Source organism: Rosa rugosa, chromosome 5 (assembly GCF_958449725.1).
Source record: "Rosa rugosa chromosome 5, drRosRugo1.1, whole genome shotgun sequence".
In the NCBI taxonomy this organism is placed as follows: domain Eukaryota; kingdom Viridiplantae; phylum Streptophyta; class Magnoliopsida; order Rosales; family Rosaceae; genus Rosa; species Rosa rugosa.
This window is the reverse complement of record NC_084824.1, coordinates 20,037,083-20,051,658: the sequence shown is the minus strand read 5'-3', so window position 1 is coordinate 20,051,658 and position 14,576 is coordinate 20,037,083. Positions and strand designations below refer to the sequence as shown.

The window sequence follows — 14,576 nt, the reverse complement described above, 5'->3', positions numbered from 1 at the left end:
TTCATTCCAAAATCAAAATCGGAAACCCGGAATTCTGATCAAATGCGACCGATGCGAGGCGGAGGCCGTGATCGGATCAACACGTATCTTCCCGACGAGCTCGTCGTCGAGATCTTCCGGCGCCTCGACTCCAAGCCCAGCCACGACTCCTGCTCTCTCGTCTGCAAGCGCTGGCTGGGACTCGAGCGGCTGAGCCGCACCACCCTCCGAATCGGCGCCACCGGCAACCCCGACCTCTTCGTCAACCTCCTCTCCCGCCGCTTCGTCAACGTCCGCCACGTCCACATTGACGAGCGCCTCAACATTTCTCTCCCCGTTCACCTCGTAATTATTGGCTCTTACCCAATCGAATCCCTAATTTCGAGATTCAATCTGGAAATCGTTTCTTTCTGACGAAACGTTTTCGTTTTGGTTTTGGTTTTGAAGGGGAGCCTGGCGAGGAGGCGCGGGAGTTCTTCGAGTTATAGTAAGAGTGACGACGATGGGATTGAGAATAATAGCTTCTCGGACGCCGGGATGGTTGCTCTCGGTGAAGGCTTTCCGAAGCTCGAAAAGTTGAGCCTAATCTGGTGTTCTAATGTTTCCAGCGTCGGACTGACGTCGCTGGCTGAGAAGTGTAGGCTGTTGAAATCATTGGATTTGCAGGTAAATATTTCTTGGCATTGTTCTGTATTTAGTTTTAGAGTTCAATTCCAATGCTTTCGGCTTCGCATTGTATTAAAGATCAATTCTTGCTTGATACTTTGTATTTTGATGTACATTTCGAGAACTAAACGCGGCAGAAGCTGAGTTTGTTATGTACTTTTTATCGGGCAGGGTTGCTATGTGGGAAATCAGGGTGTGGCTGCTGTTGGGCAGTGTTGCAAGCAGCTTGAAGATTTGAATTTGCGGTTTTGTGAGGGATTGACTGACGTTTGTTTGGTAGAGTTAGCCAGTGGTGTTGGGAAGTCATTGAAGTCACTTGGCATTGCAGCTTGTGTAAAGATAACTGATACTGCATTGGAAGCAGTGGGGTTGCACTGCAAGTCTCTCGAGAGCATGTCGTTGGATGCAGAGTCCATTCACAACAAAGGGGTGCTTGCTGTGGTCCGAGGATGTCCTGTTTTGAAAGTTTTGAAGCTGCAATGTATAAATGTCACGGATGAGGTTTTGATAGCTGTGGGAAATTGTTGTTCGTCTTTGGAGTTTTTGGCTCTGTATACCTTCCAGCGGTTTACCGATAAGTTAGTACTTATTATTCCTCATGATGATGTTTTCTAGTTTAGTCGTTCATTTGGATATAAATGGAACTTACTTTGAAAATCAAACATGGGTTTGTTATTTTCTTTCTGTTCTGAGTTTAAAATAAGTTGTTTTTCAAAAGAGTGCTGAACCCCTGCTTAGGTTTACACTAATTGCACCTAAATGCATGCGATAAGAACCAACATGAACGGAACATGATGGAGTTCTGATGTCTTTTTCATTTTATCAGTTCAGCTGATACAGTTAAGTAACTCTATTTCTTTTTTATTTATTTTGCATATGCTACAATGCAGAGGGTTACGTGCTATTGGGAATGGATGTAAGAAGCTAAAAAATCTTACTCTAAGTGACTGCTACTTCCTGAGTGACAAGGCTTTGGAATCAATTGCAATTGGCTGCAAGGAACTTACACATCTTGAAGTGAACGGTTGCCACAATATCGGAACTTTGGGTCTAGAATCCATAGGGAAATCTTGCCCGTATGTTCCCCTCACAACTGAACTCAAATTGGTATTTTAGGTGGTAATATATAGATGCTTTGAGTAGTTTTCATTGATTATGTCGTATGGATATGTTTTGCGTGAACATTCAACAGTTGGTAATCTTCGTGCTGGAAAATTATCTACGTCCAGCAGTTATATCCTTCAAAGTTAATACTATATGTTCATTTCAGTTGGGGGATTTAATGGTTATGTTTTTAAGTACAATGAGGTAAACATGGTTTCAACTATGCTGAGTAAATTGCCATACCACGTCTTCCATTAACAAGGGTTTCATAAACTCAGTCATACGTTCTTGAATTTTCCGTTAGGTTCTGCAATATTCTGCTTCATCATCAGAGTAATTTCATGCGATCCAATGGTCATACTTAGTTACACTTTTGTTGGTTCCTTCTGAAATGACTGGTTAATCTACAACTCTTTAATGTGTGCAGGCGTCTTACTGAATTAGCATTGTTGTACTGCCAGAGGATAGGCAACTTTGCGCTTGGTGAGATTGGACGTGGCTGTAAGTTCTTGCAAGTTCTTCACTTGGTAGATTGCTCAAGTATCGGAGATGAAGCCATTTGCAGTATTGCTAAAGGCTGCAGGAATTTGAAGAAACTTCATATTCGTCGATGTTATGAGGTACTCTCCCCCATTCATTCTCTATATGCTCATATCCATACAGAAGCTATTAACCATTCATTTACCACATATGCGATTAACCATCTTGCCAAGATTTCCTGTTTACTCAATGTAGATTTAGTTAATTTTCTTGCACTGTAGGTTGAGGGTGTGCTAAAAAATTTGAAAGTTTAGAACATAAGTTTGGTCCTGTTTTCGAATAATATTTCCTTTTCGAAAATGTAATAATTTTCTGAGAAGGGTTTGCGTAATCAATTCTTTTTAAAGATATTGTATGGAAACTTTTGAGTCATTTACTTCTGATATATTTTCTTCGGGACTTCTTTGACTGATTGGTCACATTTGACATTTTTTTTTTTCTGGTCTAGATTGGAAACAAGGGAGTTGTAGCAATTGGAGAGCATTGTAGGTCTCTAACCGACCTTAGCCTCCGATTTTGTGACAGGTAAAATTTTCTTCGCAACGTTTGTATATTCTTTCTTTAGTTCTTGTTAACATACTATTTCTTTATCCTCAAGTTGATGCTTGTTTAGTCTGTTAATTGGGAATTCGCTGTTTCAAAGTCTTTGTGTATCCATTTATTGAATATTAGTGTCTCTAACATATCATATTCTTTCTTTCTACTACTAGAGTTGGGGATGAGGCCCTCATTGCTGTTAGTCAGTGTAGCTCCCTACAATACCTAAATGTCAGTGGCTGCCACCAAATTGGGGATGCTGGATTGATAGCTATTGCAAGAGGTTGCGCAGAACTCACTTACCTAGATGTAAGTGTCCTGCAGGTGTGTTCCCTTTCTCTCTCTCTCTGTTCACCCTGCTCATTTTCTGCATGCGCCACATGCACACACGGCAACTATATTATTCTCTTTCATGCATTCTATTTTGGCAAGTAGACTTCTTGCTCTTTGTGCTACTAGTGGTTTGTAATTCCCAATGATATGCTCCTTACCATTTCTTGTGGAGGAGAAGTATTATTTAATTTACTTGTTTGTGAAGCCCTGGAGGCATCTTTAGTTTGATAGTAACAGTAGAAGTCTTCCATTTATGTATTGATGCACGTAATATCTATACAAGATATGTATTTTGGGCATTTATTTCATCCTGTTGTATTATTTCTTTATTTGCAAGAATTTGGGGGATATGTCATTGGCTGAATTAGGTGAAGGCTGTCCAAACCTCAAGGAGATTGTGCTGTCACATTGTCGTCAAATAACAGATGTTGGTTTAAACCATCTTGTCAAAAACTGCACAATGCTTGCATCCTGTCACATGGTTTATTGCCAAGGTATAACTTCTGCTGGAGTAGCCACTGTGGTTTCAAGCTGTCCCAACATAAAGAAAGTCCTGGTTGAGAAGTGGAAGGTTAGCCAGAGGACCAAAAGGAGGGCCGGCTCTATAATTTCTTATCTTTGTGTGGACCTGTAAAGTCCACTTACAGTTGTCTACAGTCACTGAAGCTGGCTTGCTGAATCCAGAACATGGAACAGGAAGACGTGTATAAGACATCTGGAGCCAAATCCTCGTTTCCCTAGTATAAGAGTAACCTTGCTTGGGTGTTCTGTATAAATTATATTTATTTTCTTTTTTCTTTTTTGTTAATTTCTTTCGATTGCATATGTTCCTTGTTTGTAAATCGAAATAAATGTTTGCAAGTGCAAGAGAATTTTGTCAGTTGGCATGAATAACATTATATTTTCTTCAGCTATGAAAGTCGAACACCTTGTTCAAAGACAATTTTTTCGTTCTTTTGTTTTTCTTTTTGAAATGCTGTAGTTGTACTGTCCATTGCTCAATGTGGAGACTTAATATCTCAATGGAATGGGAAGGACTTGAATACATCGGTTTTTACAATGTTTTTGTAAGAACTTGGTTTATGCTGATGAAAGGTTCAGAATTTTTCTTTTTATGATTCGGCAAAAAGAAGATTGTGACCAATCTTGGGTCATAATGGGATATTGTATTTGCATTCTATTTTTTTAACAGAAACTGGGAGGGATTACAAAGTATCATGTGAGACCCAGCTAATTCCTATTACAGAACAGGAAACAAATCCTAAAAGAATCGAGAACATATTCTGCTATCCCCTAATATTAGCATTGACCCCCCATCTTGATCTATACTTTTTGGGTGGAACTACTGCTGCAATAAAATAAAAAAATCTGGCTAACAATTTTTCTTCCTTTAGATATAATCACAATACTAGTTTCCATTTCGTTAATGAACAGGAGGAGATCTGTAATATGCTGGTACTGTGGCAGGAAAGAACATCTGTCTAACTCCTTCACCTTTTATAATGGGGAATATGATGCCTGCTGCACTCTGAAAGTAGAAGACCAGAAAGATTTGTATAAGCAGCCAGTTATGTGTACATGAAAATGTGTAATTGACAAACAAGTTGATAAGAAAGTGGTGGAAATTATTTTCATTGTCATACCAAGATCAATCGAATCCCAAGCCACATGCGTTTAGGTGAAGGGAATGGAAGCATTAAGCGGCCGACACCATAGATAGCAACAGCGAAGAAATGGAGAAACAAGTGCAGTGGCTGAGGGTTAAGACCAGAGAGAAGAGATACTGGTCCATATGAACAGATGCCTCCAAAGCTCAAATAGCCAAAACATGCTTCGCGCATTTCCTGTCTTGCTGGATCCGGTGATGCACAAAACACTTTGTACAAAGCACCTGCCAATGTGTTTATGGTAGATGATACAGGCTGCAAAACCAAGCACGCTATTAGCAAAGAAGAAATCAAAAACAATGTCACATTGTAACAGACAATGGCATAAAAAAAAAAAAAAAAAGACATTTTAGTTACCTTGCGCAGTGTGTAGAATGATTCAAGGTAATTGCACAAAGCAGGTGCATCATTGAGATCATGTAGGGGTCTAAGAAGATCACGGAGAAGAACAATGTCTGAAAGAGCAACGGTCATTCCTCCTCCTGTTAAAGGATGCCTCATGTTGAATGCATCCCCTAATAAAATTGCACCAGGAGTAGGGACAGGATTAGCAGCCATGCTTTTGTTTTGCATTGTTCTGATGTTTCCCTTCTCTACTGCGGCCATAAAAGCATTGTGCAACTGTGGGGGAATCTGAAATACAAGTAGCCCTCAGATTAGTTCAGTTCGTGTGGGTATATGTATATCAACTATCAAGTGTAAACTAATCAAGTCAAGAAAGTTATTGAAAGATACCTGAGGAGCCACCATGGTTTTCAAATAGTTAGCCATTTCACCACTAGCTACTGAAGGTACTTTTGTTCCAGGTATATCCACCAAACAACGAACCTCGGTGCTACTGATAGGATAAAAGAGGATGGGTGAAGGGTCTCCCAAAATCACATGTCCATGATTTGCATGTGGAAGGTCACAGTTCTCCAAGATCAAACCAACAAAACAAGAGGGACTTTCAACCTGCAACAGTAACAAATAACTCTGTTGGTCTCACGAAAGAACAAACACTCCTGCAAGTGATAAATCTGAGTTCAAAATTGTTGATTTTTGATTTTCCCAAGGTTGGTACCCCATTGTTACCTTTGGTGCACTGAGAGACTTGCGCAGATTTGAAAAGCAACCATCACACACGATTGTTAGTGGAGCATATGTTCTCATCTCCTCTCCAGCCTTGTTCTTGTAAATCACCCCTTTGACAATGCCCTTTTCCTCGATTAGTGTTGTCACTGATCCTTGTTCCAATTTTACACTGCAATGGAAATTCCATGGGACATGAGTAAACTACTAAAACTTGAAACAGGTTCCACCAAAGTAATCACATACAACAATCACTAAGAATAAAAGACTTGTACTATAGTTAGAGGGAAATGAGGATTACTTTAAAAGAGTCATAGCTTTTTCGCGCATTCTTTGGATGAAGCGCCCATTGTGGAAACTTCTCCCAGCCACATCTGAACTGTATTTCTCTAAGGGATAAGTCAGTTTGGTATCCTTGCCATCTTTGTAAAGAGCATAACCAAACACCTTCTGAGCATCAATTGACTCATTTGCACAATCTGCAGCCACAAATAGACATTGATTAAAACCGAATGTCTCGCCACTTCATACTAAACATTCAATAAATAAACAAAGGAGTTCTAAATTGGCTAGGAGAGATTGCTCACCCTCGAGACCCAACTCAGTCAACTTGAGATAACCCCCAGGCTGCAACAGCTCACCAACAATTCTGTCTGGCTCAGTCAAGTCTCTTTCGATGACATGTACACGACGACCTTCCTGTAACAAGAAGCACACATATGCTCGACTCAAAATCCCAAATTAAAGATAGAGCTAATAGCTCAACCGCTACAGCAACACCTGAAATCTGAATTTGTCCACTTCAGTCAATGCCCATGTGATTCACACATTCTACTCCTTAAACTTCTCAAATATTACTTACAATCAGGTAGAAAATCTTAACAAAAGCTAAAATACTCCGGTCCTGTCTTACTACTGATTGTGAAGTATGAAACTTCCAGTACATTTTGGACTACACTACCAAATTATTACCCAGCAGACACAAATCCAAAGATGAAAAAGTATTCCATATTATCTATTGAAAGAAGACTCATCTGTACCAAAAGAAGAAGCCTCATCTATTGAGAATCAATTATAAACTGACCTTGGCAAGAGTGTAAGCAAGAGCTGCACCGGCAACTCCGGCACCGACAATGACGACATCGGTACTTTTCATCTCCATTTCAGGCTGAAACGCACTGTTCCCAAACCCATCATTACTTTTTACACCTCCCTTTGAAGCCTTGCATGGTTTCTTTCCACCCAAAGTAGTGCTGATGATCATGAAGAAAACAGAGCCCAGCAATGAAACCAAGACCCCACCTAGAACATACTCGTAAGACACCATCTTCAACAACAAAAATGATGACGTTTGAAGAATGAAAATGCAGTTTGCTGGGTCTGTAAGTTGCTTTGTGATTTCAGTTTTCAGGTTTTGGGATGTGAAGGACTTATGGTTGTGGAGAGGTATGGAACTTGAATGGGTTTATATAGATAGAGAGAAACCCAACTTCCACGATGCTGTCGATCACTCCCAAGTCCAAGCCATGCCAGTAGTCAGTCTATGATATTGCTCCTTGGGATTAAACTATGATTGGGGTCTCGTTGTAATCTTATAATATGATTAATTGACTACGTACGTATACGCATTTGTATGAAAGCAACAAGAAAAAGACGAAAATATATAAATAAATAAAATGTAGCTGCTTGCTTGGAAGTGGAAACCAGACGTATGCACCACTGTATTTGGTCTTAATTGGAGAGCTGAACTTGCAGTGACTACTGACTAGTGACCACTGTCCTTGACTAATTCGCATGTGTTTTATATTGAACACATTCATCATCTCCGTATGAAATGAAATAAGAAAAATATATCAAAATGTTTTATTAAAGATAAATAAATTTAATTAGTATAACACTACTAAACCAATCAAACTTCAGTGTTTTATATTTACGTACCCAATATGTACTCATGCTTACCACTGTTGTATCTGCGTTTGTAATATTTGCTACTAACAAGGCATGTCTTCTATTAATATGGCCAATTCTTTTTTGATGTGGGACTATTAGGTATTATTCAAGTCATGACTTATTCAGTGAAGGAAATACAAAACAGATGAACCAAAAAAAACAAAAAAAAAATTTAAATAAATAAACTTCTCTAATAGGACTTTTTTTTTTTTTTCCTTTTTTGAAAAAAGGCCCATGCGGCTGCTCTCATACCTTGGTTAGTGAAGTCATAGAATACAAAGGGGGGACATAGAGCCTAGAACCCATATTACAGTAAGGATCAAGAGCTAGAATGTCCCTAAATAGTATCAAGAGTCTTTACTAAATTTTTGTATTCTAATCTACACCAATTAGCAAAAAGTATTCTACTGGTTACTCCATTTGCTTTAAATAGTAGTGACATAATGAAAAGATAACTCTTACATGAAGTAACATAATTACAAATAGCACAGTTTTCCTACTATGTTGCCGCACAGAACCAAATCCAGCGGCACTGCATTTCATCATGCCACTAGGAGGTTGCATCCATTTTAAATAAATAACTGCCTCGTTAGGCCAGACAATGTATATTGAGTGTGCAGCAATACATTGATAGGGAATTATTGAATCTAGAAAAGTAGAAAAACATAAAAATAAATAAATTTTAGCTCAAATTGGGCCAAAAATTTGAATCCAAGCCCCAAGTTCCATCCAAAATGGCAAAGAGACCCAGCCCACTAGCCTAAATCCGATCAAAAAAAAAAAAAAAAAAATCTATCCTTGTATCCTCACCAACGTCGCACCCCTTTCCACCAGACCCCAACCATCGCCGAACTTCCACCACCGGCTCACCACAATTGTCGATAAGTCATCCCCCTGTTCATACCTGGTACCATAGCGTTTATAAGAAAACAGATACGACACCAAGAGTAGCCACCCACCAGTGCGGTCGAACCCGATCCACCTACCATCACCATTAAGCTAGCCCGTCCTCGCAGCTAACCAATCCTCCCACCCTCGCTTGCCACCGGAATCCCCCTTGACACTAACAAAACTAGTACTCAGACTAACAAAAACCCAACCCCAAATAGGTGGAGGAGCAACGATCTAAAAAAGGGCCTGTCCGACGACAGCGCCCTGGGGATGTGCCGTCAAACTGGGCGAGAATTTGCAACAAGGTGCTCAAGCATCTAAGGTTTTGTCGCAAGGTAAAAAAAATCTAATAAGATTATTTCATGGAATATAATACATAAATTTTTCAAAATCATTTACTAAATAAAGCTAGCCAAGGTGGATTTACCAATTCTTACCAAACTTTATTGGTCCTGCTATACTCACCTTTTACATTTTATCACTTTTAGATCTTCAGTCTTGACTCTTGTTATCTTGTAGTAAAGTCCGTATTATATCAACAGGGCCAATTTTTAATATTGTAGGACCCTAGCCTAACTTTTTATGATCTACTTTGTGAAAGGGTGGACGAGCTTACTCAGAGGCTTCCTCAACCTTGTATCGGTTTCTCTGACTAGTTTGTCAATCAATGTGGTTAAAAAAGGCAGCTTATGGTGATGGTCAAGATCTGGTTCAAGGTATTGGTGAATCAGATTTGCTTTATGAATATGGTGTTCTTGGCTACGATACTCGCAATGGTTTTGGTTCAGGTTTTTGCATTAGGGCTAGAGTGGTAGCTCTTCACTAGTCAAGATCAACTATTTCTGATGGTCCTCATTTTGTGACTCCTACATGCAAGCCGGGTTGGAGTTCAGGTTTCACCCTAGATTTGAGCCTTAGGACAACGCTTAAATCTTTGATATGTTGTTCTTTTAGTAACCACCACAGGTGGTCGAGTTGGTACGAGCCTCCAGGTGTGGAACCCCCACACCCGGGTTCGAATCCCGCCGACGCTTATTGAAGTTAAATCCCAATATATTCTTGGTGGCCAGGGGGGAGGAAGCGTTCTGACAAGATCTCCCGAGCACGGATTAGTCTCTGGGCCTAGGAAGCCTTTGAGGACACCGTGTGATTGACAAATAAAAAAAAAAAAAATGTTGTTCTTTTAGTTTACTTAGATTTTGGTCGAAGGAAGTGGCCCACATGGCTTACTAAGGAGTAATGGTAACGACACAGTTAAATTTTTGTATGAGGACTAATTTGTTTTTGTATGCTCAGTACTCTATATGCTGCAGGAAATCTAGCATTTATGTGTCTGGCCCAAACATGGTTATTTACCCTAGATGACTAGATGTTATAAGAAAACATATTGTATTGATCTCCTATTTATGTATAGAATCTTTGCTAAGCAAGACGATTGTACATGTAATCCTCTATATATAGAAGTTCCTATTATCTATGAAATAGATCTACTTTCTCCCAAATCTCTTTTCTCTAAAACATGTTATCAGCACGAGCCCTAACCCTACCTTTGAGAAAACAAAAACCTAGAAAAGAAAAAAAAGAAAAAAAAATTCTTCCGTTAGCCTCACTAGGCTTCGCAACCCCTTGCCTAAGTCAGGCTCAGCGCAGCCACAACGTGGCCTCAGTGTAGCCTCAAGACAGCCTCACTCCAGCCCAACACAGCCCCCGCACAACTCCTGCACTGCACGCCTCGTCTCATATGCTCACGCACACTCGCGTCCCTTTAGCCTTGCCATCAAACTTTTTTGAAGTAAAAATTTCTAAAAGTTGCCGCTTTATTAAATTTACGCTTCATAAATTTTGTTATTTTTTACGTGTTATATAATTGTGGAAGTTTTTGCATGTTTTGTGAATTTTATTTACGATTTATATAATTATTTTTAAGCATGCTTTGTAAATTTCATTATTGTTTATGTTTTATAAAATTGTGGCAACCTAGGATCCCAAACCCTGAACCAAGTCAGAACCAAATTGGCAGGGCCAAAATTGAGGGATTTCACCCCACGATAGCTCTCCGCGGTATATTGACGAATGGAGTCGCCATAGGACTTGTCACACAGCATGCGACCTAGCCTTGAAGGAGGATGACGTCGAAGGCAAGAGACGGTGGTGTCGATAGTTGGCGAATCTTGGGAAGAGCATATGCATTATAGCGAGGCTGAAATCCTAGCCTATATATGATGGGGAGGGGTGGGGTATAAAAAAAAGCTATAAAAAAAAAACGTTCGAGAACAAATGGATCAAAATAGTTTTCATTCTTTTTGACAATGACATGTCCAATACATTATATTGTGATCGACGACCATGACATAGCAGACTAGAAAAACCATTATCCTGTCACAGGTGTATACATCATTTGTGATCTTCAGGTGTTAGCTAGCGTTCAATGAATTAATATTGGTCCTAAATCCAAAACCTATCTTTCAATTCTGTAGTATGAATTATTGTATAACCAAATTAAGCTAGTTGAGATTTGGCATCTTGGATTCTTGGGCGACTGTTTGCTGACCATGTGTAACTGAATATATTGATGAATAAGTTTGGTAAATGATAAAAAATTTAGCAATCTATTTTAAGAAATTAATAATTTGACTCAACCAATTTAGGTTTACTACTAATTGAGAGTCGCTGAAGATATTGATGTTGTCCGTTCCAACGTTAATGGCAAGTAACAATCCTGTTATTAGAGCTTCGTATTTGGCAATATTGTTTTGAGGCTTTAAAGTTGAATTTCAAAGCGTATTCAGCGAGTAGCCCTTTGGGTCCAGTGAGGATGATTCCCGCTCCACTGGCCGTCTGACAGGAGGAACCATCGACATGTAAGTCCCATTGTGATTGCTAGGGTTGGGTGGGAGTTGTTTCCATGTCATTGTTTGTGTCCTTCCTTCCGGTGAATTCTGAAATAAAATCTGTCACAGCCAGGGCTTTCATGGTTGTTCAAGGTTTGTTACTCGATATCAAATTTGCTCAGCTCAATTGCCCATTTGCTCAGTCTTCCAGAATTTTTAAGGCGTTGCATGATTTGCTTAAGCGGATGATTGGTAAGGACATGAATGGCATGAGATTGAAAGTAGGTTGGTAACTGCCTGGCGGACATGATTAGAGCTGGGGCCAACTTCTCTAACAGGGTATATTGTGTCTCAGAATCTGTGAAGCCTCAAGTTGTGTAGTATATAGGCAGTTCATTATGCTTTCATGGCGAACGAGGGCAGAACTAACTGCGGAAGATGACAGAGATAGATAAATGTATAGGATTTCCCCTGGCTTTGGGATGGCAAGAAGCGAAACAGAAGCTAGATATGCTTTGATTCCCTAAAATGTTGCCTCACATTCTGGTGTCAATTAACGAGTTTGTTGTGAGTCTGTTTAAGCAACTTGAAGAATGGGGTGCATTTATCCGTTAACCTGGAAATGAATCTAGATAGAGCTATGAGCCTTCCGGTCTAGACGAATACGTCTTCTTTCTTTTCTGGTGGCTTCATATTGAGTACTATTTGGACCTTCAGTGGATTGTCCTCGATTCCACGGTCACTGATGATGTATCCAAGGAATTTGCTGATTGTGACTCCAAATAAGCTAGCAACATTTCCAAGATGATTAGGAGATTCTTGATGCGTCTGCTGGCCTTAATACTCTTCACCAACACGTCGTCCATATATATGACGATGATTTTGCCAATGTGCTTCGCGAACATCATGTTCATGAGTCGCTGATAAGTGGCTCCTGAATGACTTGATAACAGTATAGAACTTTGTCCGTGATGAAAGTGGTCGCTTCCTCATCGTCCGGGTACATCTTTATTTGGTTATATCCGTAGTATGCATCCATTATATGGAGAAGTTCGTGTCCAGCTGTGGCGTTGAAGAGTTGGTCGATTCGTCACAAAGGAAAGTTATCTTTGGGGCAGGCATTATTCAAGTTCATAAAATCAACACACATTCCCCATTTTTCATTTGCCTTCTTAACCATGAAGACATTAGAGATCCATTGTGGATAGTTGGTTTTACGAATGAAACCAATGTCTTGGAGTTTTTTTACCTCAGCCTGGATGGCTTGATATTTCACTTCGTCGAACACCTTGCGTTTCTGCTTGACCGGATATGATGATGGTTTGATGCTTAGCTTGTGACAGATGATGTCTGGGGAAATTCCTGGCATATCCGTGTAAGACCATACAAAGACCTTGAAGTACTCAATCTCGGACATTCGGATCTAGTTATGCCCCAATGACAAATTTTCGCTCTGATGCTCATCTGATATTAGTATGCTAATCATAGTTGCCTCTGAATCCAATACTGATTGGGTTTAAGCTTTGTCTCGTGGGTCTTCCAGCTTGTCCATTGGTTTGGGGAGGTCCTTTATTGACATTATCTCTGTTTGGGCTCATGAGCGAGCTATAGTTGTGGAATAACACTCCCTGGCTATCTACTGGTTTCCCCGGATGGTGCGTGTTCCAGTTGGGGTGGGAAATTTCAGGAGCAATATGAATCCAACGGTGATTACACACATTTTGTTTAACGATGGGTGGTCGAGGATAGCATTGTAAGAATTGGGGACAGTCTACCATGATAAAGTTGGCATAGATCTCTGCGGACCTGGCCCCTTGTCCAAGCCTCAGGCTCATGGAGTCAGAGCCAAGCGAATGCGTAGTATCTCTAAAAAAACTGAGGAGGGGTTCATGGTCTTGGATCAATCTGCTGCTTGGCCGCTGATGTTACTTATATGCATTACTAAAGATGACATTGACTACTGATCGGTTTCATTATACCCAGCTGAATTCCCATTTGTCTATAACGGCATCGATTAGGAATAGTTTGTCATCGTATAATTGTATGCCTCTCTCTTCCTCCTTAGAGAATATGATGGGTTCCCAACCGCTTTTAGGGGTCTCGGCTGGCCTATCGGATCAGATGTTAGCTACCTCACACCAATTGTATCTTCTAGAGAGTTTTCTCTGAGCTTGAGCGGAAGTAGTATGGACTGGGCGCCGCCCTCGATTATATTTATTCTTCCTCAGGGTACTGCTAGTGCCTCCTGTTGCTGTGTTTTGAACTACTGATGTTTGCCTTCACGGATTAAGGACTCGACCATGTCCTTGAGTGCAATGTACTTGTTGGTTTCATGACCATCGTTCTTATGGTATTTGCCCCATTTTCTAGAGTTTTTTGGCTTACCCTACTTCACATATTTTCTAGGTGGTGGTGGGGGAATCTCAGCCTTGCATTGATCATATATGTTTTCATAGGTTGTGTTTATTATTGTGAATACTTCGTATCTAGGAGTGGGTAGTTCTTGTGGCTCATCTCTCTATTTGCTATTATGTTGTGGCTTATCTTCCCCATAGTATTTGTTGCGCATATACTTATTTTGGTAGTTGTCACGTTTGTCCTGCTACCACTCGTGCTTTTTATCATTTCTCTGGGTGGAAGTATAACCAGGAGTTGGTTGTGCAACCTGTGTGGCTAGGAAAGGTAGTGGAAGGTTGTAGCTATAGGTGTTATGTTCTGCTTTTGCGTGTATGATGGCCCGTTCCATAAGCTCATCATAAGTAAGTGTTGCTATTTCCACATTTAGATGATATAGGAAAGTACTTTCTGCAGGCCCTGCTTGAAGACAATTGCTGCCACCCCCTTGTCCAGATTTTTGACTTGAGACGTCGCCTTCCGCCATCGTGTGACATAAGAGCGGATGGACTCATCGTCTGCTTGTAGGATTTTGAATAATTGGTTTGAGTCTTGGAAGCCATATGCCATCAACTCGAACTGCGTCAGGAAAGCGTCTTCTAATTGCTGAAAG

The 14,576-nt window shown here is 40.2% G+C and overlaps 2 protein-coding genes across 2 annotated transcripts; one reads left to right on the top strand and one right to left on the bottom strand.

Moving 5' to 3' along the window:
• Positions 1-4,102, top strand: LOC133709122 (F-box/LRR-repeat protein 4). The gene is made up of 8 exons (XM_062134756.1): positions 1-324; positions 427-645; positions 817-1,223; positions 1,536-1,721; positions 2,177-2,369; positions 2,738-2,814; positions 3,000-3,150; positions 3,497-4,102. Exons 1-8 carry the CDS (start codon positions 43-45, stop codon positions 3,791-3,793), a joined length of 1,812 nt encoding a protein of 603 aa, XP_061990740.1. The 5' UTR covers positions 1-42; the 3' UTR covers positions 3,794-4,102.
• A 191-nt stretch (positions 4,103-4,293) lies between these two features.
• Positions 4,294-7,387, bottom strand: LOC133709123 (squalene monooxygenase SE1-like). The gene is made up of 8 exons (XM_062134757.1): positions 6,982-7,387; positions 6,485-6,596; positions 6,199-6,376; positions 5,901-6,069; positions 5,562-5,780; positions 5,184-5,459; positions 4,803-5,081; positions 4,294-4,687 (listed from the first exon to the last, which is right to left on the bottom strand). Exons 1-8 carry the CDS (start codon positions 7,222-7,224, stop codon positions 4,583-4,585), a joined length of 1,581 nt encoding a protein of 526 aa, XP_061990741.1. The 5' UTR covers positions 7,225-7,387; the 3' UTR covers positions 4,294-4,582.
• Between the last annotated feature and the right edge of the window lie 7,189 nt (positions 7,388-14,576).